The 27,895-nt window shown below is 52.9% G+C and overlaps 1 protein-coding gene across 1 annotated transcript; it reads right to left on the bottom strand.

The window, feature by feature from the left end:
* Nucleotides 1-874: 874 nt before the first annotated feature.
* On the bottom strand, nt 875-27,418 carry RAB20 (RAB20, member RAS oncogene family). The gene is made up of 2 exons (XM_058742730.1): nt 26,913-27,418; nt 875-1,921 (listed from the first exon to the last, which is right to left on the bottom strand). The coding sequence occupies exons 1-2, from the start codon at nt 27,082-27,084 to the stop codon at nt 1,389-1,391; spliced, it is 705 nt and encodes a 234-aa protein (XP_058598713.1). The 5' UTR covers nt 27,085-27,418; the 3' UTR covers nt 875-1,388.
* Nucleotides 27,419-27,895: the final 477 nt, after the last annotated feature.

Below are 27,895 nucleotides of genomic sequence, written 5' to 3'. Positions count from 1 at the left end.
CGCTGTGGGATGGGAGGCAGGCCTCAGGGTGGGTTTCAGTAACAGGCATCCCCCCTGGGGGGCCCCAGGCGGAGTCAGGGGGCCGTGCCTCGTTTCGTCCCGCAGGTCAGCTCACGCACACCCCGGAAAAGGCGGCACACGGGAGCAGAGGAGGCCGGCCTGGAGGCCCCCACACCAGTCGTGGGCACTGAACACAATTACCGCACGCCTCCCCGCACCCTCCGGAAGTAACGACTCACGAAACACACTGCTTTCAGGCTGGCCTCTGCCTCTCTGCATTCCGCTATGGACCGAATGCTTGCTTCCCCCAAGACACAGATGTTGAAGCCCAGACCCCGCCCCTCCCTGTATGACAGCCTTTGGAGGTCTGGGGATGGGGTCCTCATGATGGGATCAGTGCCCTTACGAGAAAAGAGAGACCAGAGGCTCACTCCTTCCACCGTGTGAGAACACAGTGAGAAGGTGCCGTCTGCAAGGCAGGAAGGGGCCCAACCAGAAATCGGATCTGGCCCCCCCCAGACCTCTGGCATCCAGCTCCCACGGCTGCAAGAGGTTAAGGGTCTGCAATGAGCAGCCCCAGCTGGCTGAGATACTCCCATTGTTTTTTTAAGTTTATTTATTTATTTTGAGAAAGGGAGAGACAGAGAAAATCGCAAGCAGGCTCCGCGTCACCAGCATAGAGCCCGACTCCGGGCTTGAACCCACGAATCATGAGATCATGACCAAAGTCAAGTCAGACGGTTAACCGACTAAGCCACCCAGGCGCCCTGAAAGACAAGTACCTTAAGCTCACAGCCACTTCCCAGGAGCCCCGGCAAGGGGTCCACCAGCAGTGAAAGTAAAGTCTAAATCAACACAGACTCCACACCAAGGGTCTTCCTATAATCCTTTTTAATAATACGCGCACTCATACGGCTGCACCCACGTCGAAGCAGGGATTCCTGATTGCGTAGAAGCTAACATGTCCAGAATCATCGTGATACCTCAGGACACAAGTACCAAATGGTAGGACCCAGGAGGCACCGATGTCTGAGAACAACATAAAAGTGGTGCGGGGGCCACACCGGGTGCCCTCCAAAGCCCGGCCACGGCCTCCGGCAAGGCCAGGTTGTTAGGGAAGAGGCAGCAGGGGACAGCGGTCTCTGGGCGTCCCGGCTCAGAAGAGTGGTTTCTGCAGGGGATTCGCTTGTCCCCCCACCTCCCGGCACGGTGACACAGACCGAGGGACCGTTCCCAGAGGCCGCAAAACCACCAGCTGGCGTTGGCCCTGGGACCTCCTCCTGGTGTGCGGCCCCACTAAGGAACACGCTGGGCTCTCCACCCACCCTCCGACCGCGCTGGTCATCCCCTGGCCGATCGTGTACCCCAGGGCTCGGCGCCCCCATGCATCAGGCACAGCACCCAGATGGGGTCTGTCCGGGCGTCTTATAACTGGTGATGTCCACGGTCTGCGGCGGCCCCTGGGCTCTGTGCCGCGAGATCACAGGCACCACCAGGTCGAACAAGGTTTCAAACAGCAGGTCCACGTTGTGCCCAGTTTTTGCACTGGTCTCAAAGCACATCTGCTCAGCGGCCGGCACATCCTTCTCGTCCAGCATCTTGTACTTCAGGATCTTTCTATACAACGCCATCGCGTCCTCTGGCTGCACCTGCTTGGGCGCTTTGGGTGCTCCGCCACCACGCCCAGCCACCCCAGGGCCCCTCCCGTCCTTCTCCTGGTCCTCTGCAGCCGGCTCCTCGACAAGGTCCACCTTGTTCCCCACGATGGCAAAGAGGCAGTCAGTGCTGGCTGTGTCCGTCAGGCCCAGGAACCTGTCCTCCAGCTCCAGCAGACTCTGTGGGTGGTTGACGTCGTAGATGAGGATGACCGCGGTCGCTCCCCGGCAGTACATGGAACCCAGGCCGTGGAACTGCTCCCGCCCTGGCCGGAAGAGGAAAAGAGACAGGCAGGTTATCTCTCGTCCGAGGTCGGCAACCCCAGAGGGACGATGGAGCCGTACCCTGAATGCAGGTGCGGCTGGAGCTGGGCCTGATCGAGACACTGGCGTGCACAAAGAAGTGAGCATCCCTAGGGGCGCCCAGGTGGCTCAGTCGGCTGAGCATCCGACCTCGGCTCAGGTCAGGATCTCGCGATTCGTGAGTTCGAGCCCCGCCTCAGGCTCTGTGCTGATGGCGCAGAGCCTGGAGCCTGCGTCTGATTCTGTGTCTCCCTCTCTCTCTGACCCTCCCCCGTTCATTCTCTCTCTCTCTCTCTCTCTCTCTCTGTCAAAAATAAATAAACACTAAAAAATAAAATAAAAAGAAGTGAGTGTCCAGGCCCTCAGGGACCCGGGGGCACCACCCCCTGCTCTGGAACGACAGCTGTTGGACCTGCTGTTACAGGAAGCCTGGTCTCCAAGGGAAGCTTTGAATTTTACTGCATGCATTTTTTTTTTAAGTTTGTTTATTTTTGAGACAGACACAGCATGAGCAGGGGAGGGGCAGAGAGAGAGGGAGAGAGATTGAGAATCCCAAGCAGGCTCCACACTGTCAGTGCAGAGCCCGAGGCAGGGCTCAATCCGGCGAGCTGTGAGATCAGGACCTGAGTTAGATCGAAAGCGAGACCCCCAGGCGCCCCTGCATGCATTTAAATCCAGTATTCAGAGAAAGGGTCATGGGCTCACACTACCTGTTAGAAAGGGATCCCTGACAAAAAAGAAAGGAAGAACTTTTGGCCCAGGGGGTCTCAGGAGCATGGGCTGAAGGCAGGTTGTTACCTACACACGTATATTCACATAAAGCACATGTCCTCTGACAATAAACCACTGTTTTCATTCAGCTAAATGACCAAAGCAACACAACCAATTGCCACCCCAATCCCCAGTTATTCTGAAATGGCCTTGACTGCCTCACTTTAAGTTCCGGGTGGAGAGCAGCCTGCTGAGAAAGACGGCGTGAACCTACACCTGACAGCTGACTTCCCCTCGCACAGAGCCAGACCTAAAGCCAGGGCGCCCCTCTTGTCCAGCAAGGCCCCACATGTCCCCCCAAAATGATCCGGAGGGGGAGGGGCAGAGAAGGTGCCGCCCAGGCCCGGTCTGGCAGGGGCTGGAGGGACGTGTCCCGCCCTGCAGAGATGCTGAAGGTCAAAGAGATGTGCCAGAAAACAAGTTTCCCAGGGCCGCCTGCTGACCAGCAGCGTGTGCTCTGGAATCCAGCACCCACAGAACAGCCTTCCTGCCCGTGAGCATCAGCACGACGTAGCCCTGACACAGATCGTCTCATCACAAGTTCCCGTGAAACGACGCCCCGTGCCAACAGGCAGAAACTCAGCTGTGCTCTCCTGTCGCTTTCTGGACCCACCCTGGGAGACGATGGTCAAGAAGTCTTTAAAAACCAATTTTAAAACTGGCAACATGGGGCGCCTGGGTGGCTCAGTCAGCTAAGCGGCTGACTTCAGCTCAGGTCATGATCTCATGGTCCGTGAGTTCGAGCCCCGCGTCGGGCTCTGTGCTGACAGCTCAGAGCCTGGAGCCTGTTTCAGATTCTGTGTCTCCCTCTCTCTGACCCTCCCCCGTTCATGCTCTGTCTCTGTCTCAAAAATAAATAAATGTCAAAAAATAAATAAATAAATAAATAAACTGGCAACAGCAGGCATTAGTTAAAAAGAAAAGAGAGGGGCTCCTGGGTGGCTCAGTCGGTTGAGCGTCCGACTTTAGCTCAGGTCATGATCTCGTGGTCTGTGAGTTCAAGCCCCGCGTCAGGCTCTGGGCTGACAGCTCAGAGCCTGGTGCCTGCTTCGGATCCTGTGTCTCCCTCTCTCTCTCTCTCTGCCCTCTCCCGCTCATGCTGTCTCTCTCTGTCTCTCAAAAATAAATAAACACTAAGAAAAATTAAAAAAAAAAAAAGAGGGGGGGTACCTGGCTGGCTCAGTCGGCTAAGCGTCTGACTTCAGTTCATGATCTCACGGTTCATGAGTTCAAGCCCCGAATCAGGCTTTGTGCTGACAGCTCGGAGCCTGGAGCCTGCTTCGGATTCTGTGTCTCCCTGTCTCTCTGCCCCTCCCCTGCTTGCACGCTGTCTCTCTCTCTCAAAAATCAACAAACATTTTTAAAAATGTATAAACAGGGGCGCCTGGGTGGCTTAGTCGGTTGAGTGTCCGACTTCAGCTCAGGTCACAATCTCATGGTCCGTGAGTTCAAGCCCCGCGTCGGGCTCTGGGCTGATGGCTCAGAGCCTGGAGCCTGCTTCGAATTCTGTGTCTCCCTCTCTCTCTGCCCCTCCCCCATTCATGCTCTGTCTCTCTCTGTCTCAAAAATAAATAAATGTTAAAAAAAATTTTTTTTTAATGTATAAACAAAGAAGAAAAGAAAGATATGCTTCCCCACCATCACCACTGACTAGGACTCTCCTTTCAGACACTAATCATCTAGAAAGATCCGGGCATCGTGAGATCTTCCAACAGGAGAGGTGACCAGCCTGACATGCCAGAGCCCACAAGGCCAAGGAGGGAAGAGTGAAGGGGCATTCCAGTTATCCTGGGGGGACCGTCTGTCCGTCTGTTATGCACTTCACTGGGGACAAAAAGGCAACTGTGTTTGAGCCCATGCCGAAAATACTTTTCCTTTCCAGACAAAAATGTCTGATTTGCCTTTAAAAAACTAAAAAAGTAAACAATACGGACACACCAAGAAAAAACTCAGAGTAATGAAGGAAGTAAGAATGGAAGAATCCCAAACGTTAGCCTGAAAGGAGAGGAGACCAGAGCTGCTGTTCCGATCACCCAACCGCTCGCCCAGGAGCCAACGCAGACACAGAGTGTGGCGGCCTGGCAACCAAAGAATTTTTGAGTGAGCGGTTTCTGTACCCGAAATCCTTACATTCTGGCTTAGACACAATCCACGGCGGGTAGGCGGTCACAAGAGTGCGGTGCCCACACAGGCACGGGGTAGTCGCACCGGGAACAGAGGTTCTGAATTTAGCCCTGGCCCAGTGCCAGCGGGAGCCCTGGCATTTCCGGCATCCAGACACAGCAATGATAAAGGGGTGGCTCCCTAAGACTTGGCCTTTGAGAACTGGCTCTGTGAGCCTTGCACGGTGTTTGAACTCCAGACCTCGTAAGTTTTCTGCAGGTCTGTGAACGCAGCTGGGCTGTGAGGTCAGGCTCCCGTTAACACATGGGAAACACCTGCTCCAGGCCTACGTGGGCGGTGGGACCCAGCAGCGCACAAGCTCCCCTCCCGTGGCCACCAGGCGGGTGTCTCTCTCTCTCTCTCTCTCTCTCTCTCTCACCCACTTGCCCCAGCCTGCGTCCCTACACCAGCTCCACAGCCGAGGCTCTGGGAAGTCCGGGAGTTTCCTCTATTTGGCTCACACTGAGGAACTAACAGCCCTGTGGCCCGATTCTGGGGACACCTGGGAAGCGGCTGACCTGTGCCAGCCAAGGGGGGTGCAGGTCAGCGAGGGCCAAACCGCAGGCCAGGTGGGAAGCCAGGCTGCAGGCTTGGACTGGCCCCGCCAGACCGCCTGCCAGCCAGCTGGAGGCAGGAGTCCGGGGAGGGGCCCAGCCTCCTACGCCTCCCGGAAGCGGCCAGGGCTGCCCCTGCCGTGGGGGTCCGCAGAGGCTGGGGGCCGGGAGCGTGTGTGATTGTCCAGGAATCCTGGCTTGTCCGTGAAGCAAATCACTCCCGTTCACCCACATACTCACATAATGCAGACCCTTTTTTTTTTAAGGCTGAATAATCTTCCATTGTACGCACAGACACGTGTTCTTTATGCACTCATCTGTCAAAGGACATTTGGGGTGTTTCCATTCCTTAGGGACTGTGAATAATGCTGCAGGGAACACAGAACGGCCACAAGCCAGTCACGGAACAAATACCGGTTGGTGGACTCCAAGTAGGGGTTGGTGGCAGCCAGGACCTGGGGGCAGGGGACAGGGGGAGGGGCAGTGACCGGGAGAAAGCGGGGTCGGCATGAGGACAGTGGACACAGCCACAAGGTCCTCCCAGCAACCGCACAAAGGGGGCCTCCCCCTCCCCCCATTTTACAGAGGGAGAAACTGAGACCAGAGAGCACAGCAAGGGGCCCATGCACACAGGAGCCGGGAGCCCAGGTACGGGGCAGTCTGTGGTCTAACCAGCCGTGGGAGAGCGTGGCTCCAAGCACAGACTATCCGCACTCACAGCCCAACAGTATGACCCTGGGCAAGTAGCTGGGCCTCTGTTCCGATCGCTGGAACGTGGGCAGTCCCGCCAGCGGGCGGCCGTGCAAGAGGACATAACCGGGACAGGAACCACCTAGACGTGCACCTGCTCCCGCCAAGCCCCGCGTCGGTGCTGCTTAAATAGATGGAGGGTCAGAGCCCTGCCCACCCAAGGATAAACACGTTCCCAGGCCCCCGCATCCTGGTCTCTTCATCAGCACGTCTACAGACTGTCTCCGGGGCCTGTTGGCCACTCTGGCGGCCGACCAGTCCCCTACCCTATCTTACTGACCAGCCTTACTTTCAGAGATGGCCTTCTCCCGTTCTGGGGCGCCTCGTCCCATAGCTGCCGTGCGGGATCAGCGAAGCTTTTCCACCCACCAGCACCCCCGGGGACACAAGTCGGCGAGCGGCCCGCAGGGATCCCGGGCAGCCTCTGGACCACAGGACACAAACTGCTCTATTGCTTTTGCTTTTATTTGCAGCCGTCCTGGGGCCAGGTGACCGCCCACCCTTTTTACCCTGAACACGGTCTCATTCTTGCTTCCGCAGTCAGAAGCAACTGAACGCATGGTGTGGCCGTCAGAAATCACACTGCGACGTGGGCTGCACGTTTGAAACATGTGCATGTACTGCTTCATTAATTCCAAAATGATAGTGATGCTCGGGCCCCTCACCCCAGAGCCCATAAAACAGGATGTGACGGGGGGGGGGGGGGGGGGAGGTCAGTACCAATATCCTGTCAGAAGCTCCCTGGCGCATGTGACGTGCAGCCAGAGGTGACAGTCAAGTAAAAGCCAGTCACTAACATGTGAGAATCAGAAAGCGGTTTCTTTTCTCTTTTTCTTTTTTTTTTTTTTAGTTTATTTATTTGTCCTGAACGGATTGTGAGCGTGGTTGGAGAATGGCCCGTGGAAACAGCTACCCCCAGGAATGTTCACAAAAGCACAGACGTTTAAAGCTCTTCTGGTACAATGAGAAAAAGGAAGCATGTGTCCTCCCGGGCTGAGAAGAGGACCTGGCCGTCTGGGGCCAGCGCCGGGCGCAGCTGCCTCTACAGTATATGCGCACCGAAGACCCAAGGACACTTCATCCAGGGACGCACTGTCCACGCAGAGGCTCCAGTCTGCCACCCCCACAATACCTGTGTGTGGTTACCTTGGCCACAGGCTGTGGTGTCCAGTTACATGGTCCAATGTCAGTGTACATGTTGCCATGAAGGTATTTTTTGAGATCTGCAATCAACTGACTTTAAGTAGATCGCCTTCTGTGACTTGGGTGGGCCTTACCCAATCAGTTGAAGGCCTTAAGAGCAAAGACCGAAAGTTCCTGGAGAAAAAGGAATCTGGGGGCTCCCGGGTGGCTCAGTCGGTGAAGCATCTGACTCTGGATTTCGGCTGAGGCCATGATCTCACGGTTCGTGGGATCAGTCCCCGCGACAGGCTCTGCACGGACAGCATGGAGCCTCTTTGGGATTCTCTCTCTCCCTCTCTCTGCCCCTCCCTTGCTCGCTCTGTCTCTCTCTCAAAATAAATAGATAAACTTAAAAAAGTAAAAAGGAATTCTCTCAGCTCACTGGCCACTTGTCCACAGGAAAAGGGGAAGTGTCCTGAAAGGGGTTTCCAGCAGTGGCGAGGGTCGCCATGACCCAAACGGCTCACCTCTTCGCTGAGGACGGTCCGCCCCGCTCCCAGGCCCCACCACCTCCCTCGCTACATGTAGACCCAGCAGGGGAGCCCCTGTGCTGCCTGTGAGACAGAGTGGACACCCACAAACACACCAGCCTCCCTGCCTGGGTTTCAACACCCGAACAGTAAACACAGGAAAGACAGGGTTTCCAAAGTCGGGATCCAGAACACCTTCATCCAGGACGGGGATGCAACCGGGAATTGCAAGCCACCCAGCATGTGGCAGCCACAGGACTCGGTCCATGGAGGCCACGGGGCCACGGGCCGAGGCCTCGCCTCTCACAGAGGCCAGGAGTCACAGACGGAACCAAAGCACACCCACGTGCGGGGGCCTCTCCCGCCCCCTCCACGCGCAGGAGAAAAACTGGGCATCTGTGCCCTGCAGTGACCCACGGTGGAGAAGCGGACAGGAGGGCTCCGACGGCAGTGACCGCACGTGCCCCAGCCCACGCACACGGAGCGTCCCCAGCAAGGTCAGCAAATCTGCCGGCTTCCTGAAAACACGTCCCACAGCTGAGCCCGAGCGGACGCTGCTCTGGGAAGGACCTCGGGCCTCTGATCTGATCGACCGGAGAAGGAGCGCGCACCCCAGTCCGACTGCCCGTCTTGCTGAAGAAACTCGAGAAAGAAGAGGGAGTAACCGCCGAGACACTAACGCTTATCCACCCGGAGGCACCACGAGGGAAGCGGTACCGACACCTGTCGTCAGAAGCACACGTGACCCATCCGAAGAGGGTCAGGTCAGGGGACGGAGACCCTTTGAGTGGGGGGCTGCTTTGGCCACGTGTTCTTCGGGCCCTTATGCGACAACACGGGGTGTTAACCCCCAGCAGCAACACTGTCACAGCACCTACCTCTGTGGGCACTGCACACAGCCCGCACACGCTCGGTCACCTTGCGGGCACCGCACGCGGGCCGGGGCCACGGCCATCAGGGTCCAGAGGCCCCGCTCCCAGGAGCCAGCTCCAAATCCTACACGAGCATGGCTCAGGGGGAGGCTCAGGGCTCGAGAAAAGATTTCAAAATCTAGAAGAAACAACGGGGTGGTTTCTGTCATCCTCTTATCAGAAAGCGAGCAGCCCCAAAGAGGCCAGGTAAGCACAAAAAGTGAAACACCGGCATCTGAAGAACTGGCTTCCCTGGGGGACAGACGCTCCCTCCCAGCCAGGCGGCAGTGTGGACGGGTGGGAATGAACCGTCTACTGTTCTCAGACAGACGGGACCACCTCGCACTGTCTGTCCAGGCCCTTCCACGGGCAGGGCGAAGCCCGGTCTCGCTCACACATCTGCTCACAGAACCTCCCAGAAACTGCAGGGAAAGACCCGAGCCAATAGCCATCAGCTGGACATCAAAGAGTAGGAATTTAAAAGGAAAAAAAACCCACTCCATATTAATGGGGTTTTTTTCTGCCAGAAGGAAGAATTAAAAGCCCAACACCAAGTAATAAATTACACCAACAAAAGAAGGGATTAAATAACATTTTAAAGACAAAGACCCGAGCCTGTTACAGGAGGCGTTTTCATCTTGCCCAAACCCACGATGATTTCCAACTAATAGAATAACAACATATGGGGCATAGGAAGGGTGTTTCAGAAAAATGAATTTGTTTACACACGTTGTGCTTTTACCCAAACCCGCACGCGTGTCATTTCTGTTGTTTCTGTTTGATAATTTGAAGACAACCAAAAACAGCGAATGTGTCATATGCCCAAGTGAACCAAATAATTAATTGCACCTAAATTAATCCTCTGTCTGTGACTCACCAACTGGGCTTTCTGAAATAACTACTAAGGTTATATAATAATAACTAGAGCTTAATTCTCAAATTACCTCACTCTCCTCCGACAGGAGTGTACTAAAAATAATTCAGTAATAAAACCAAGTAATTCAAATAAAGATATGATCTTTAGCAATCTAATATTACGAAAAAGAGACAATTCCAAAGAAAATACACTTACGTAACAGATTTAGCTTTTAATAAAAACCTCTCACATACCAACATATTTAATCCAATCTCTTTTACCTCCAACAGATATTCTGTTGTCCTGTGATAATTAACTCTTAGAGTGAGATTAACAAAGAAAAATTCAATTATTGGGGCACCTGGGTGGCTCAGTCGGTTAGGCGGCCGACTTCGGCTCAGGTCATGATCTCGCAGTCCATGAGTTCTAGCCCCGCGTCGGGCTCTGTGCTGACAGCTCAGGGCCTGGAGCCTGTTTCATATTCTGTGTCTCCCTCTCTCTGACCCTCCCCTGTTCATGCTCTGTCTCTCCCTGTCTCAAAAATAAATAAACGTTAAAAAAAAAAAATTAAAAAAAAAAACAGAAAAAAGAAAAATTCAATTATTTGCTAAATTCTCTACTTATTAAAGCAGGGGACTAAAATCATTTCAGATTTTTAAAAATTTTTTTTTAACATTTTATTTTTGAGACAGAGACAGAGCATGAATGGGGGAGGGTCAGAGAGAGAGGGAGACACAGAATCTGAAACAGGCTCCAGGCTTCCAGCTGTCAGCACAGAGCCCGACGCGGGGCTCGAACTCACGGACCGCGAGATCATGACCTGTACTGAAGTCGGACGCTCAACCGACTGAGCCACCCAGGCGCCCCCATTTCAGATTTTTTAAAGCAAGTTTTAACTTGTTTCAAAGTCGAGACTCAACTGCAAACAGCGTATGAAGAAAACTCTTTAACTTTATAGAGAGCTTTCTCGAAATATCAAGTTATCTAGAATAGCCTCTTATCTAGAGTAGCCCATTCAGTAAATACCCCAGTTATGTCTAACAGCTCTGCGATCCAGAACAACGTTTTATTCTTCTCCGTAATATAAAGTCCTCTGAGAAATACACAGCAGAGAACAATTGCTTTTCTGTTAATTGCATCCCGAGGGAAGCACATTAAACCTTTTCTGAGCAATTCTAAGGAATCCAGATAGATGTTTACAGCTAGATGTTTACAACCTCTAGCTATCCCTTGCTCAACAGATTGGGTATGTTCTCACAGAAGTCCCTGGAAAGTACATTATTCATTGACAGATACCGTAAACCAGAAATGCCTTCTGCGGGTGGCGGGTCAACCTGGGAGTTCCTGGAAATTATTTCACCCATGGAACGGTGCAAAAGCTCTTTGAAATCAATCACATTGAAATATTTTGTTAGAGCTCGTTTAATATTTAAATAGAATATTATAGTGTACATAAACGTAAAATTTCTAAATAATTACTTAGAACAGTCAAATTCATAGAGACAGAACACAGAAGGGGGGCCACCAGGGCCAGAGGGAGGGGGCCTGGGGTTGGTGTTTAATGGGTACTGAGCTTCAGCCGGGAAGAGGAGAACGTTCTGGAGATGATGGTGGCTGCACAACAATGGGAATGTACTCAGTGCCACCAAGCTATACACTTGATTAAAGTGATAAATTCTGTTCTGTGTATTTTACCACAATAGAAAAATTGTCTGGGGCACCTGGGTGGCTCAGTCAGTTAAGCGTCCGACTTCGGCTCAGGTCATGATCTCAAGGTTTGTTGAGTTCGAGCCCTGCGTCAGGCTCTGTGCTAACATCTCAGAGCCTGGAGCCTGCTTTGGATTCTGTGCCTCCCTCTCTCTCTGCCCCTCCCCTGCTCATGCTCTGTCTCTTTCTCTTTCAAAAATAAACATTAAAAAAAAGTTTTAAGAAAAATTGTCTATACTTAGAGAAAGAGAGAGGATAGGTAGAAAGAGCATAGGTAGATGACAGAGATGGACAGAGACATAGAACTGTACGTAAAACAAAGCGCCTACTAAGAACACCGGAAAACCCAAATGGCCTGTCTGTACCTTCACAGCTCATTTCTGCAGTAGCTGCAGCAAACACAAAGTAATTCTTGTCCACCTGGAACAAGAATCACCTGGTGATGTGGTTTACATGCAGATTCTGATTCAAGAGGTTCGTTCGGAGGGGACTGGATTCTGCTGGATTCTTCCAGCCCACAGACCTCCCTCTGGGAAGCAAGACTGTAAAGCCTTGAGGGATCCAGGGCAGCTCTCATCAACCCAGGACCAGATACAGTTTTAACCAACGATGCAACTCAAACCTGCATTTGCCATTTCTACACTCCACCCCTCCAGTGCCTTCTCCTGAGACTCTGCACCCAGTCCTAGTTCCCCAGGGGGAGGGGGGAGAGGGCTGCATGGGGTTCAACCCAGGAAAGCTGAAAGGCACCACTCACCAGGTGTTAGAGCTTCACTCTTGAGCAGCAGGGACCTGGGCTATGCGGTAACCAACTAGAGTTTACCAGATTAGAAAAAATTCGGTTTGGAATGTGCTTCCGCAGCTGCTGTGGAAAAGGTGCAGAGCTAAGCAAGTAGGTCAACACGCTTTGAAAAGTGGGAACAAAGTGTCCTCAGACGCTCTACAATTGCAGGGGACCACACTGCTACTTCACAAGGCCCTGTGATAGGTGAATCACACACTGTTCCCAGCTACTCATAACGCAAGATCCTCACAGCAGAAGAGTTCCAGTTAGGATAGAGGGTACCGGGGAGGCCCGGTTGGCTGAGAGTCTGACTCTTGATTTTGGCTCAAGTCGTGATCTCGCGATTGTGGGTTTGAGCCCTGCATCAGGCTCTGCATTGACAGCGAGGAGCCTGCTTGGGATTTTCCTCTCTCTGCCCCTCCCCCTGCTCATGTGCACATGCACTCTCTCAAAATAAATAAATAAACTTAAAAAGGTAAGTTCTAGTTATGATATAAACTCAGGAACCATTTAAAACATCCTCCACTCAGTCTGGCTTCTTGTGGTTTAGGAGAACTGCTTCCTCTGTGCTCCATTATTGACACAGGGGCCTCAGTGTCCTCACCAGTGTCCTTGATTTTGCTAACCAAGTCTCACTCCCTCTGAGAACTGCTGTGAGAGCAGTTCAAACTTCGATTGAGATTCACTCCAAGTGCAGGCAGAACATCTTGTGCACGCGCAGGCATGCACATATGCACACACGCATACATGCACACGCACACACATGCACACATGCACCTACATGCATGCACGCACATGCGCCCACACGTGCACACATGCACGTGCATGCATATACACACGTGTGCACATGTACACCTACGTGCACACACGCACATGCACATACATGCACATATGCACGTGCACACACTTACGCGTGTGCACACACACGCATGCATGCACATAGACACGTACACCTACATGCGTGCACACACAAGCGTGTGCACATACACACGTGCATGCACACATACACGTACACCTACATGCACTCACACGCATGTACCCACACATGCACACACGGGCACTTTGTTCTCCTCACTATCTGGGTGCCCATTTCACAGATCTGGAAGCAGAGGCCCAGAGTGCTCACACAGCTGCTCAAGGGCCCCCAAGAAGTCAGCTGCTCCTAACACCAGCAGCAGAATGACTGGTCTGTGTAAGAAAATGACAGGCAGTAAGGGTTTGAGCGGCAAGGGCAGGCCTCTAAATTCTGTTAGGAAAAGCACTAGGATATTTGGTCAAGCACTTTTTTAAGCAATTTCTACTCTGAAACATGTTAAAAGGCAATTTTCAAGGAAGGGCAAAATCATGACTCCCAAACAGATTAAAAAAAAAAAAGTAAACACAGAAACAAAACAGATGAACATATGCGGGGGGCAGGGAGCAAGGGAGGTGAACCATAAGAGACTCTTAAACACAGAGAACAGACTGAGGGTTGCTGGAGGGAGCTGGGTGGGGGATGGGCTAGAAGGGTGATGGGCACTGAGGAGGGCACCTGCTGGCATGCGCACTGGGTGTCATATGTAAGACACGATCACTGGGTTCTCCTCCGGAAGCCAATACTACATGGTATGTTAACTAACTTGGATTTAAATAAAAATTTGGGGGGACAAGTAAATATAGGGGTGCCTGGCTGGCTCAGTTGGTGGAGCATGCGACTCTTGACCTCGGGGTCATAAGTTCAAGCCCACGTTGGGCGTTAGAACTTACTTTTAAAAAGAAAAAGTCAATATACGTTTGGGATCTTTATTTAGTTCGTTGAATTTAGTAAATATACGTTCAGGATCTTTATTTCTTTACTTAGTTATTTAGTTCATTTAATGAGGGAGGCAGACAGAGGTCTTGAAGACGCCAAGAAGACAGCCGTGTAAGGACGCACAATGGGAACACTGCATAACACAGGATGCACGTTACAGAAAGACACAGAGGATCAGGCAGTTAATGTGCAAAGGAGGCAGAACTCTCTTTTCCACGGAGGACAACAAGCCACCACACCCTCAAGTCCAAACCGGGGCCGATCAGTGCTGTTCCACCAGCCCACCCTTTCCTTCAAGCACAAAGTTGTCAGCCACCATCCCTCTCCAGGACTCAGCTCCCAGGAGGAAAGACCACCACGGTCACTGCTAGCCCCCGAGCAGGTGCGCAGTGTTGACTGGGTGTGTGAATGGACGGTTCACACCAACCGAGTGTTCAGTCTGGGACACAGAATGAGAGGGAGCTTGGCGGTGGCCACACCGGACTCCTCGAGCTCGGACGAGCACAGAACTGAGAGCGCAAAGTTGGGGGGATAACAAAACCCTCACCACCACCACCCCCCCAAGAACAAGCACAAAGCAATATGTGAAAAGGGCCCAGTAAGAGACTATAAAATAAGCCCTTTAATGTTAAGAAAAGGGCCTCTTTACATCCACCATTCTTCATGTTTAAGCAATTAATGATTACCATACCTGGACTTTGGCCAAAATTGTTACCATTTTTTTAATTCTTTATTCCTATTGGATAATCTGACTCCGTGGAAACAGTGATAGTCTGGTCTTCAGCTGAAGCTGGAAGTCAACATATGGCAAAATACATGAAAATTAAATGTCCAACTCAAACCACACCCATCAGTAATCCCAAAAGTCATTCCTTAGCCTGTCAGAGAAAAGCCACTAGAAAGGTGCAGGGAAAGACCTGGCCACCTGCCCCCCGCCCCCTTTACACAGGTTGAGCATTCTTACTCTGCACCAGGGAAAGGAAGGAGCCACCGTGTGCCCCCCTCCCATCCACGATCCTCATTAAGCTTCAGAATTAACCCTGTAAACCAGGTTCTCTACCACAATTTTAGGACAAGGTCACTGAAACTCAGAGACAGAAAGGACAAATCCTCATTAAAAAGCATCCCAACTGATTCAGCTAAAAAATAAATAAAAATCTGCTGAGCCCGCCAGCGCAGCTGTGCGTGGAAAGGTGGGCACGGCTAAGTCTGTTCAGGTGGGACGCATCACTCCAAGAAACGCCACAAGACGACGGCTTTCCACAAGACGCGCGGTCACACATCGGCCTTCTGTTTCTGAGCAAAAACTCCACCTCCAGCGAGGGCACAGCAAGGCACTGACGCGTGCAGGGACACAGCCCTGGGTGGCTTCCCGGCACACAGGCTCTTCTGGACCCAGGGAGTTTGCCAACAGGACGGGATGACCTTCAGTGCCACAAACCACAGGGCATGCTTGTCCTGCTCTGGGACCCAGACACGGAGACCTGGACGGTCACCAAGAGAGGCTGACGGGCCCACGGTGCCCAGCAGGCGTCCCACCGGCCCTTCTCGAACAAGATTGCCCAGAAACAGCACCGCTGATTCAGGGGAGTGACAGATTCGGGACCTCTGTCTCAAGGACAGGTCGAACGCTATACTGCCAACCGGCTCGGTACAAATGAGAGTGCCATCTCAGACATGAAGACAGGTGTACGAGGTTCGGGAGATTCCCCGTGGGAAAGAGTGGATGACAGGCCTGCTGATGCACGAATCCTGTCCTGAGACCCGTGGCCCAAAGGCTGGAAAAATTTTTTTTAACGTTTATTTATTTTTGAGAGACAGAGCACGAGTGGGGGGAGGGGCAGAGAAAGAGGGAGACAGAATCAGAAGCAGACCAGGCTCGGGCGCCTGGGTGGCTCAGTCGGTTAAGTGGCCGACTTCAGCTCAGGTCATGATCTCGCGGTCCGTGAGTTCGAGCCCCGCGTCGGGCTCTGTGCTGACAGCTCAGAGCCTGGAGCCTGTTTCAGATTCTGTGTCTCCCTCTCTCTGACCCTCCCCCGTTCGTGCTCTGTCTCTCTCTGTCTCAAAAATAAATATACGTTAAAAAAAAAAAAAATTAAAAAAAGAAGCAGACCAGGCTCTGAGCTGTCAGCACAGAGCCTGACATGGGGCCTGAACCCACGAACCGTGAGATCATGACCTGAGCTGAAGTCGGGCACTTAACCAACTGAGCGCCCCCTTACCCGGCGGCCCCGGAGATATGTTTATCCTACCACTGCTGGGTGCAACACCGCGTCCACATTCACAGCACGCTGGCACATCATCACGTCATGTGTAGGCACAGACTGCGCCTCGCACAGAGCACTTCACAAGGTCACTGTCCCTTTAGACTAGATGTCATTTCAGTAAAGGACACACAAGGCTGGGTGCAGAAACCCTGGGCAGTTTGCCCGGCCAAGCCACTTCCGGGCTTTGTGTAGACTGACCCAGGTTGTGACCCTGTGGTTAACACACACACAGAGCTGGGAACGGCCCTGGCGTATACAGTAAGCGCTACACACGCAGCTGGGAACGGCCCTGGCGTATACAGTAAGCATTACACACAGAGCTGGGAACGGCCCTGGCATATACAGTAACCGCTACACACAGAGCTGGGAATGGCGCTGGCGTATACAGCAAGCGTTACACACACAGCTGGGAACGGCCCTGGCGTATACAGTAAGCGCTACATAAGCAGCAGCTATTATTTGGCCACAATCTGTGATGGTGCCTCATCTCAGGGAGGCTGGTGACACGGGGTCCCTGAAGGGCCCATGGTAGCTCATGGGCCAACACAGTGTCAAAATCATGCCATTCGATCTGTTCTTTATTCCTGAATGTTTACTTTCAAATACAGGCATGCGTTTCTGGTATAACCTGAACAAAAAGGCTTCCTGTAGGAGGTGTAACTGTTACTCTACCCCAGGATGGATTCTTGACGCCTGTAAAGGCTGTTAATTAATGAAATTAAGAACTTTCGAAGAATATATAGGAAAGGGGCGCCTGGGTGGCTCAGTCATTTAAGCGTCTGACTCTTGATCTGGGCTCAGGCCATAATCTCACAGCTCAGAGGTTCGAGCCCCACGTCGGGCTCTGCATTGACAACGCGGAGCCTGCTTGGGATTCTCTCTCTCCCTCCCTCTCTGCCCCTCCCCTGCTCACTCTTGATCTCTCTCCCTCTCTCAAAATAAGTAAATAAACTTTAAAAAAAAAATAAGCCTTACTAAAAAATAAAACAAAACCAGGACAATTTTGCCAAAAATCAAAGCTATTATCTATACAAAATTTGTTGCCAATGTTTAAACTACAAAGCCAGAAGCTTTTAAAATTCATGGGGGGGGGGGGACATCCCAGGTTTGCCTAAATAGCATATTAAGTATGAAAGAGCATTTATAGGTATAACTTAAAGAACAGGACAAGTTAAAAGTCCCAAGTCAATGTTGGTGCAAACGCAACAGAAATTAAGTCTTCCCAGGGTGCCTGGGTGCTCTGTCGGTTAAGCATCCAACTCGGCTCAGATCACGATCTCAAGGTTCGTGAGTTCGAGCCCTGTGTCAGGCTCTGTGCTGACAGCTGGGAGCCTGGAGCCTGCTTTGGATTCTGTCTCCCTCTCTCTCCACCCTTCTCCTGCTCACACTCTCTCTCTCAAAAAAAAAAAAAAAAAAAAAAAAAAAAAAAAAAAACATAAACATAAATTTTTTTTTTTTTTTTTTAAAGAACCACGTCTTCCCAGAGTCACTGTTTGGGACTGACGACGGACGAGAATTATGTGTCAATATTCTGCATCTTCACTTTCAGCACCTGAAAACAGAAGCCACCTCTTTCTGACACCATGGTGTCTGATGTGACACCGGCTGTCATTCTGATTTGTTTTCCCCTCCGGCTGCTTCCAAGATTTCTTCCCTTGGTGGCCCCTTGTCACCCCACTCCCCTCCTCTCCTTCCAGAACTCCGACGGCACAGTGTTGGCTCTCCAGGCCTTCGGGTCCCTGACGTTCTGCTCACCTCCCCCAGCTGCTGTCTGTAGTACAGCTTGGGTGCTGTGTACTGCCCTGTCTTCTAGCTCGAGGCTCCTTCCTCTCTCCCCTCCGCTGGGCAGCTGAGTCCATCCACTAAGCTTCTTATCTGGGTTATCGCATTTTTTTTCAGTTCAGAAATTGCCATTTGGGTCTCCTTTAAATCTGTTTCTGCTGAGGCTCTCTGTTTTTGTTTCCTGGGTTTAAGGGCTCCAGATTGTTCCCCGAAGCATGCTTAGGACGGCCGCCTTAAAGTCCTTGTCGGTCACTGCACCATCTATGTGAGCTCTGGACTGGCATCGTGATTGTCGCTTTCGACTCTGCTACAGATCTTCCGGGTGCTTGTACAAAGAGCGGCTCTTGTATTGAAAACTGGACATTTCTGTCTTGTGCTACGAGATACTGGGTCTCACTTAAATCTCCCGTTTGAGCTGGATCCTTCACCCCAGCAGTGGGGGACCGGGGGGCGGGGGGGGGGGGGTGCCGGGACTGGGGCCGGTGGAGGCAGAAGTCCAGACTCCCCATGCAGCCTCCACCGGCACACGGTGGGAAGGGCTCCTCAGCAGCTGGTGGGGACATGAGCCCGGCTCCCACCTTGATGATGGGGACGGGGGTGCCCCGGTTTTTTCTGAGTGTTTGACTGGAGTAAAACAGTTATTGTTGAAAAGGTCTGCCTCACTGGGCTACCCCTTTCCTGATCCTTTGGTGGAAGAACAGGCTTTTAATTTTGTTTTGTTTTGTCTGTGCCCTTTGGCATTTCTGGGTTGCTGGCTTCTTCAGCTCCAAGTTTGGGATAAATGAGGCAAAAAGAGAACCCAGGGAGCCTACCACTGTGTTACTCTGTGGACCCAGAAATCCCGAGCTGGCCTGCCTTCTCTCCACCTTTGAAATGAATGCTGGTTGGGGTGCCTGGGTAGCTCAGTTGGTTAAGCATCTGACTTCGGCTCAGCTCATGATCTCACAGTTCGTGGGTTTGAGCCCCGCGTCGGGCTCTGTGCTGACAGCTTGGAGCCTGGAGCCTGCTTCAGATTCTGTGTGTCTGTGTGTGTGTCTCTCTCTGCCCTGCCGCCCTTGCATTCTGTCTCTGTTTCTCACTCAAAAATAAATAAACATTAAAAAAAATTAAGAAATGAATGCTGGGATCTTCCTCGGCCAGCGGGCACAGGACAGCAGGACCGGGAAAATCTGTCAGCAGGTGACAAAGCCATTCCTCTAAGAATGAACGGCCCTTTAGGGCACCTGGGTGGCTCAGTCGGTTAAGTGTCCGACTTCAGCTCAGGTCACGATCTCGCGGTCCATGAGTTCGAGCCCCGCGTCGGGCTCTGGGCTGATGGCTCAGAGCCTGGAGCCTGCTTCCGATTCTGTGTCTCCCTCTCTCTCTGCCCCTCCCCCATTCATGCTCTGTCTCTCTCTGTCTCAAAAATAAATAAACATTAAAAAAAATTAAAAAAAAAAAAAAAGAATGAACGGCCCTTTAAACTTGTATGTCTGTACACATGTGGGCAACTGTGTGTAAGATTTCTTCTTCACAGAAAGGGAAGTTATGTGAAGTCCCGACAAAGCAAGAGGACAGGCAAGTCCGAGTTGAAATGATAAAGCCTGGACTTATCTTCCAGAGACGTTAGATGCGATCAGGCTTAGTTAACGAGCATGGTTGACCTGAATTAGTTAAATTCTCCTGAATGGACACCACACTAACCAGCCGAAAATACCTCTCCCACCCCCAGAGTCCTCGGCGCCCCCTCCAGGCGGACTCTGGGCTGACTCCCAGCGCGCGCACTGCTCACAGGCTCGCTTTGTGCTCTGGAGTCACTCAGCACAATGGCGCTTTGTCTGCCCTGCTGAACCCGGGGTCGGCTCCCTTCCACCTGTCTTAGTACCCACATTCATATTCAGGCCACTGTTTCTGATCGAGAAAACACAGGCATTCTGCGCTAGAGGCCGTGCACACGGAGGGCGCCCACTCAAAGTGCACGGTAGCGGTATAGACGCGGATCCACCTCCAAAGATACGGGCTCCCCCACAACACAGGCTTTGCAGGTGTGACTTCCGGATCTCGAATGTAAACTAAGATTATTTTTCCAAGAGCTATTTTTTGTCAGGGCCCGCGTGGAGCTCACCTCCGACCCCACCCGCATCCCCATCTAGCCCCGAGAAGGACCCACAGGGAAGCGTTGGCCGCGGCTTGAGTGGAACTGATCAGGGTTCCCTCAATCGCCGCGGAATGCGCGACTCTGTGGGGAGTCTCTGCAACCAGAGAAAAGACTTTTAGAGAAGCGGTCTGCGCTCAAGGTGACCGAAACGGGGGTGGGGGGGGGGGTGGGCAGGGGGGTAAGCACTTTCGTCTCTCGGTGCCACATGGTGTCTATTGCAACAACGGGGCTCTACCAGGACAGTGTGAGAGCATGTTGTGTGCCAATAAAACTTTATTCATGATGATCAGGGAGGGCCCGGTCGGTCTGCTCATCCACAGGAAGCGGATGTAGCTCCCCAGATGCTGTCCCGGCACACAAATACCAATTGTTGGGCAGAGGGTATCAGGACCACCAAAACCACTCAGCAGGCGGGAATAGGTAAGAGATTCAGCTGAGATCTGAGTCCTCCACCGTGGGTTCCACATTCTGCACAGGCTGTGCACCTGCTCTGCACCGATCCCTTGAGGCTGTCCAAACCGCATGGCCCTCACAGGCCAGTCCAAGGTATCAAGGATGAGCAACGGTACGGTCCCTGTCCCAGAGACCACCCTCGGGCTCATCCACAGCACCACCATCTTTTCCAACCTGAACCCACCTCACTTGGGACAAGCATCCCTGCCACAGTTCCCCGGATGTAGGAGCAGCTGCCTAAATGTGGGGGTAGGGGGCCGTGGCTTCTACCCAGAGTGGAAGGAAAATGACGGGGGCTCACGGTCCTCAAGGAGGGCGCACTCACCTGGCATCCTCACTGTGTGCCACCCCATCCTTCAGACCGGGCCGAGGCCCTGGGCTCTGCACAGGCAGCCAAGACCTCTGAGCTAACGTCATAGGCACCATGACTTCATAACCCAGGACAGCAACATCTTCTCCTGGGCTGCACTGAAGCTATTTGAGAGAAAGTTCTTTTTTTTTTTTTTTTTAATGTTTTTATGTATTTTTGAGACAAAGAGAAAGCACTAGCTGGGGAGGGGCAGAGAGAGAGAGAGGGAGACAGAATCCAAAGCAGGCTCCAGGCTCTGCACTGACAGCCAACAGCCCGATGCAGGGCTCAAACTTACAAACCTTGAGATCATGACCTGAGCCAAAGTCAGACCCTTAGCCAACTGAGCCACCCAGGCGCCCCTCGAGAGAATGATCTTAAAACCAACTGCCACCCTGGGATGCAAGGGTAGTCCAATCAATGGGACATGTCCCGTTAATAAAATGAAAGAGAAGAATCAGATGATCATCTCCGTAGACGTAGCAAAGGCACTCGACAAAACTCAACATTCATTCATGATAAAAATCATTAACAAAATTAGGCACAGAAAGAACACATCGCAACATGCCAGAGGCCATCCACAATAAGCCCACAGCTAACATCACGCTCCGCGCTGACAGGTTGAAAGCTTATTTTCTAAGATCAGGAACAAGACAAGGCTGTCTACTCTCACCCCTCCTATTCACCACAGTTCAGGAAGTGCCAGCCAGTGCAATTAGGCAAGAAAAAGAAATAGGAAGTATCAGAACGGTAAAGAAAGAAGTAAAATTGCCTCAGTTTGCATGTGACTTAATTTTATAAAGAGAAAATCCTAAAGACTCAACCAGAAAAACTGTGAGATCCAGTCAATGATGTATTCACAAAATTAACATACAAAAATCAGTAGCATTTCCATAGACTAATTTCTGAAAAAGAAATAAACTGATCCCACTTACAATAGCATCAAAAACAATAAAATAGGGGCAGCCAGGTGGCTCAGTCAGTTAAGCATCTGACTCCTAATTTCAGCTCAGGTCGTGATCCCAGGGTTTGGGCTGTGTAGACAGCACAGAGCGTGCTTGAGATTCTCTCTCTTCGTCTCTCTGTCCCTCTCCCGCTTGCACATGCACTCACTCTCAATCTCTCTCTCTCTCTCAAAATACATAAAAACTTAAAGAAAAAAGACTTTATTCTCTTTATGTTTATTTACTTTGAGAGAGATAGAGGGAGAGAGAGTAGGGGAGGGGCAGAGAGATAGAGGGTGAGCTATGGCCTGACTCAGGGCTTGAACACATGAACCATGAGATCACGACCTGAGCCAAAACCAAGAGTTGGACACTGAACTGACTGAGCCACCCAGGTGCCCCTTAAAAAAAAAAAAAAAAAAAAAGACTTAAAAAAAAATAAAATAAAATCCTTAGGAATAAATTTAATGCCATGAAAGATCTCTGGGATGAAAACTACAAGACATTGATGAAAGAAATTGAAGGAGACACAAATAAATGGAAAGGCACTCTGTGTTCATGGGCTGGAAGAATTAATATTGTTAAAATGTCACTATTACCGAAAGTCACCTTTGGATTCAATGCTATCGCTGTCAAGATTCCAATGACATTTTTTTATAGAAGTAGGAAAAACACTCAAATTTATCAGGAACCACAAAAGATCCCAATTAGCCAAGGAAACCCAGAGAAAAAAGAACAAAGCAGTCACACTATATAGTATGAAGCTATCGTCATAACACCAACTGCTCGGAATCGCCGTCTCTCTGAGCTCTCCATTTAGTGCAGAATTATTTACTGGGGGCCCACTCAAGCCGCTCTTGTCCCTCGGTGACATGCTTGCCAGTGGTAATCGTGGCCAGAAGCGCACAGCACTGGATAGCTGTTTACTCGTTAAACACGAACACTGTGCTTCCTCATTCCAGATGCTGTTCAAGCACTTTGCCAATATTAACCTATTGATTCCTAACAACGCATTAGGCGGGTGCTACAACTGTCCCCATTTATAGATGAGGAAAAGGAGGTGGAGAGAGAGGAGAGCCACCAAATCACACGCGTGGTCAGGGACTGCGACCGGCAGAGGATGACAGCCTCCCTCCCTGGCAAAGAAGTCCTAGCCCCTGGGGCCTGTGACTATGTTCAGTTACATGGGGGGGGAGGGAGGGGGCGGTGGTCAAGGTTGCTAACCAGCTGAGAGATTGGCTGGATGAACCCAGGGTAAATCACGGGGGTCCTTTAAATGTGGGAGGGGGCACGACAGTCAGGGTCCCAGCGAGGATGACAGACACCACTGGCCTTGGGAGTGGAAGATGAGGAATTTGGGGGGGGAGGGGGCAGGCTCCAGGAGCTGGAAAAGGGGGAGGGGACAGACCCTCCCCCAAGGCCTCCGGAGAGGAGCGCGGATTGCAGACACCTGGGTTCCAGCCCGGTGAGACCCAGGTAGGACTTCTGAGCCTTGTACTCTAAGCCACTAAGTGGGTGGCACTTGTCGGAGCAGCAGTAAAATCCTAGAGCAGACTCGGTGCCGTGACAAAGCGGCTGCTGTGACAAAGCTGGCGGGGCTCCGGATCCGGGCAGCGGCAGAGGCTGGAAGAAGTCAAGACGGCAGAGCCCGCATCGCCTGGCACAGACCCGCAGGGACACGGCTACTGCCTGCCCCACTGGGGAGGCCTCGGAGAGGCAGGGAGGGTAGAGAACACCCGTGTCATGTGTGGAGGCCACGCAAGCTGGCAGGAGGAAACGTGGACGGTAAGCGTGTGAGCAGTGGGAGCTCAGATGGAAATGGGAGCTGCTCCCCAGAGGTGGAGGAAAGGGGACTTGGTGCTCTGTCTTCCCAGGACAGAGGGTGGGGGTGCAAAAGTGAGCCGCATGCCCCCCCTCCAGGGACTACAGCCTTGAGGGAGGAATAAATGAGGGGCGTCTAGCCTTCCCGGGCCCTGCGGGTGCAGTTTATTTGGGGCGCACCGGTCGCTTCCCCATCTTGTTGTGTTTTCTTCAAGACAATAACCAGATGTGAAATGATGCCACTCATTTCCTTGTGCCCCACCTCCTCCTCTGGGGTTGAAGGCCCGCGGAAGCAGCGGCCCCAGGCCTGTAGCAGGGGCCAGGTTTACATTTGCTGAATGATGGGCGACGTCTTTTCAGACTGCTCAGACGGGGCAAAGCAACGACGGAGAGGAGAGTGGTGGCGGTTCTGCGGGGGCGCCTCTCGTCTCCGGGCAACCGCCCTCTGCTCCCTGGACTCACCCAACCTTCGCAGTGAAAGCCTCACCTCTGTCTGCCCGACTAGGCAAGCGTCAGAGTGAGGAAGGGCCAAGGCGATGCATGCAGGGCGCCTGGACAGGACCAAAGTCTGGACCCTTCTCAGCTTCGGCCGGTCTCCACTGCCCCGTCCCTAACCTGGAAGTGATCTTTCCCTCTCCGAAGGCCTCTTGTGTCACTGAGTAAGATGACCTATTCACCGGCCTCGCGCATCTCCCCTCCCCTCTCCAGCTGCAAGCCGCCAGGTGCTTCGCTGTCAGAAAGAACGAGAGTGAGATTCTCCGAGCCCAACTCTCAGCCTTACCCTCGGGTGTCCTGATACCCCGCACACCCCACACTTCCACCCCGCCCGCCTCCTGTGACCAAGGGCACCCTTCAGCCAGCCTCCAGTGGGTCCTTATCCTCTGCCTTGGTTACAAAAAGTAAAGTGAACAACTTTAACAAACGACGTCTGTGGAATGGAGAGGAAGTTCAAGAACAAGGCAAGAGGAGGAAGAAAGTAGCCTCCCCTTCAGAATTCAACAAAGATAAAGGAAAGGTACCTGGACTCTACCCATGTGGGCATCTCCTTCCAAGTTGCCCATAACCCCACAGTGGCTGGGGTGCCAGGCACAGAGATGGCCCGTGTCACTGCTGAACGCCAGCCTCGGTCACCCTACGCCTGTGTACACAGGGCAGCAATGTGGACATGCGGCCCGGCCACCCCCACTGCCCCGGGAGGCTGACCGAGCTCACGCTGAGTTCCAGGAACAAGAAAGCGGCAGCCAGGAAATGAGTCGCCGCCCCCGGGAGCCCGACAGCACGTCTGGGACATGACATCTGCTGTCTTACAAAATCCCCCGGCGTTCAAGATTCCGGCTGCATCACGTCCTGGTCGCTGAAGAAAGTGGCCAGTCAAAATCACTTTGCTACTTCATACACCCTTGACGCCGGGAACGCCTGCTCAACACCAAAGGTCAGCTCCCGTCCCAGAGACCCCACGCCATACGGTTAAGGTCAGCCTCTGACAGCAGCCGCTACAGGGCTTCTCTGTATGGGACCGCAACACCAGTCCCACGCTATCCTCTTGTACACCAACGACGACCAGTCAGCTGAAGGATCTGAGGGGCCAGCGGCACACCAGACAGACAAGTCACTTTCATCTGATCTGACTTCCAGAGTTTGTGTTTTGTCCCTACCAGCGCTTAGTGCTAGAAAGTCAGCCTAGGTAAACGACCTCGGAGCCTCCCTGCAGCCTGGAGCTGGAGAAGAGCAGGGACCGGGACATTCGTACCTGGGAGACTGTTCCCACAGCACAGTTGCAAATCAATTAGTCAGACATTAACCGCCAGAATACACAAGAAACAACAAGAAACAACTGCAGATGAAGGGGCGCCTGGTGACTCAGTCATTTGAGCCTCCGACTTCTGCTCAGGTCACGGTCTCGCAGTTCATGGGTTCGAGCCCTGCGTCGGGCTCTGTGCTGACAGCGCGGAGAGCTTGCCTCGGATTCTGTGTTTCCCTCTCTCTCTGCTCCTCCCCTCCTCATGCTCGCCCTCTCTCGCTCTGTCTCGCTCTCTCTCAAAAATAAACATTAAAAATTTTTCAAAGAGAAAACGCAGGATGGAGGGAGAAGGGTAGATGCACATGGGTTGACTTCAGGAATTCCATTTTAAACACAAAACTAGTTCTAAGTTTGTTCACTTAGCAGAACGGTGCGCCCAAGCTACTAATTTAAGTTTTCTAGACAGGAGCTGCGGGTATATACTGATCACTTCTTCAAGTGCTGGCCTAAAAAAAAAGTCAGACCTCCAAGTTTCAGGCTTCTAGAAGGTGCGCTCACTGAAAATTTGCCATCCTATTTACAGTTCCTTTACCTACTTCAAGCATTCTGTTCCTTTTCATGGAGAAGGAGATAAATTCTATCGTAATGGCTATTATAGCAATATATTATATATATCATAGCCACTACAGCAATAACTATAATTGCCAGTGAACTTTTGCAGGGCTAACAAACTGAAAGCCTAAATCAAGACCCCCATCCCTACTTTGGAAAAATCACAAACGCTACATGCACTAAAAAATAACTCATTACTTCTCTTAAAAATGCTTCTACAGAAAACTACCTCAAACCCCCCCATGGCAGATACCAGCTCATCCCAAGCACTGATATCAAGCAGATGATTCCCGTGGTGGGAAATGCAGATGTGCTCGGGACTCCCAGGAGAGACCTGAGCTCTGCCTGCTTCCTGCTCTTCCCCTCCCCAAACCCCGCAGGGAATGCTCGGTGGCTCAACTTCCTCTTTTATAAAGAAGGGGTAATTTACCAGCTTTGCTCAGGCCTCAAGGTTGTTATGGATATCACATGAGATCACGTTCATGAGAACCTGGTTACCATTGTTACCATTAGCAGGCTTAGCACAGGACCCTGGGGCTCAGGAGCCAGACGCCACCATAGGTTCAGGAGACAACAGGGGCTTCTCTCTTCGAAGCCCGGGGTGCTTTTAAGTCACCTATATTGTCCCTAAGACCTACCCAGTGGCTGAGCGGTTTCCCCGCCAGCAAAACAGAACAAGTAGGGACAGAGAGGGGCCAAGGGCGGCCTCGCACTGTGACTAGGGGTCTAACCCCCCCCCCCCAGATGGGGTCACATGTCGTGCCAAGGCGGGACTCTGCACCGGAACCCTGCCCTGGGGACTCCTGCCCTAGGAGACCCCGGTCCTGGGGGATGCTTCTCTCCTACCGGAAACACCTCTTCCGCAGAGCCCCCAGACAGTGGCCCCGGGGGGTGCCGGCGACCCTCACCTGCCGTATCCCAGATGGAGATGTTGTAGGAGCGCCACTGCTTCAGGTAGAAAGCACCGCCCACCGTGCTGACCGTGTCCGTGAAGCGCCGCTCCATGTACCTCTGTAGCAGCGACGTCTTGCCCACGTTCATGTCCCCCAAAAGCACGATCTTCCCGTCGGGCTTCCTCATCTTCCCGAAGGAAGGCCCCCGTCTCCTGCTCTCCGTGCCCGTCCGGCCCGTGTGCCCCGGGAGCCGCTGGAGCAGCTGGCCGCCGCCCCCAGATCGCTCGGACCCGGGACTCGCGAGGACCCGGACTCGCGGGAACCCGGACTCGCGGGGACCAGGGCTCGCGAGGACCCCGAACTTGCGGAGACCCGCCGGGGTCCTCCCGCTCAGACGCCTGGGAGGGCGAGAGAGGAGGCACGTGTCCGAGCCCGGACAGGAGCGGGGAACGCAACCAGGCGCCCACCTGAGGCTTCCAGACCGCTGCAGTGCGCACCCGTCTGGGTCGCCCAGGATCCCGCCCCGGCCACGCCCCGTGGTCACAGCCCCCTTGGTCACGTCCACGCCCCTCCCGGCCCCGCCCCTGACCCGCCCCCGCCTTGGCCGCGCCCCCCCGCCCTCGGCCGCCGCGCTGGACCGCGGACTCGGGTCCCGCCGGCGGGGCTGGGGCGGGGCGCGGCCTGGGGGTCGCTCGGGCGGCTCGCGGCAGCAGAAGCGGAGCCCGGGGAGCTGCTCCCCCACGCACGTGCCCCGCGGCGCCACCGGCCGAGGGCCGCTCGCCCCGCCGCGCAGGTCCCCTGATCTGCGGGTGCGCAAATGTAGCCACCGGTCAAGGCCGTTAGGAGAAGTTCACCTTCGAGGAGCGTCTGAAAAAAGCCTCGTGGCGGAGGCTCGGGGAGCTGGAGGCCGCGGAGGGGCGCCTCCAGGGTCGCTTCTGTTTTGTTTTCTGCACTTTTGCAAGAAATCGTTTGCGCGGTTTTGTATCTGAAAAGGTGCG

The sequence above is a fragment of the Neofelis nebulosa genome, chromosome 1, assembly GCF_028018385.1.
Source record: "Neofelis nebulosa isolate mNeoNeb1 chromosome 1, mNeoNeb1.pri, whole genome shotgun sequence".
NCBI classification, from domain to species: Eukaryota; Metazoa; Chordata; class Mammalia; order Carnivora; family Felidae; genus Neofelis; species Neofelis nebulosa.
The sequence above is the reverse complement of the archived record's forward strand: the minus strand, read 5'-3'. Positions and strand labels throughout refer to the sequence as shown.

Excerpts from the sequence above, each read along its gene's own strand:
- RAB20 (XM_058742730.1), bottom strand. The coding sequence starts at position 27,084 with ATGAGGAAGCCCGACGGGAAGATCGTGCTTTTGGGGGACATGAACGTG. Across the intron at positions 1,922-26,912 it reads CTCCATCTGGGATACGGCAG|GGCGGGAGCAGTTCCACGGC; the intron begins GTGAGGGTCGCC and ends TCTTCCGGCCAG.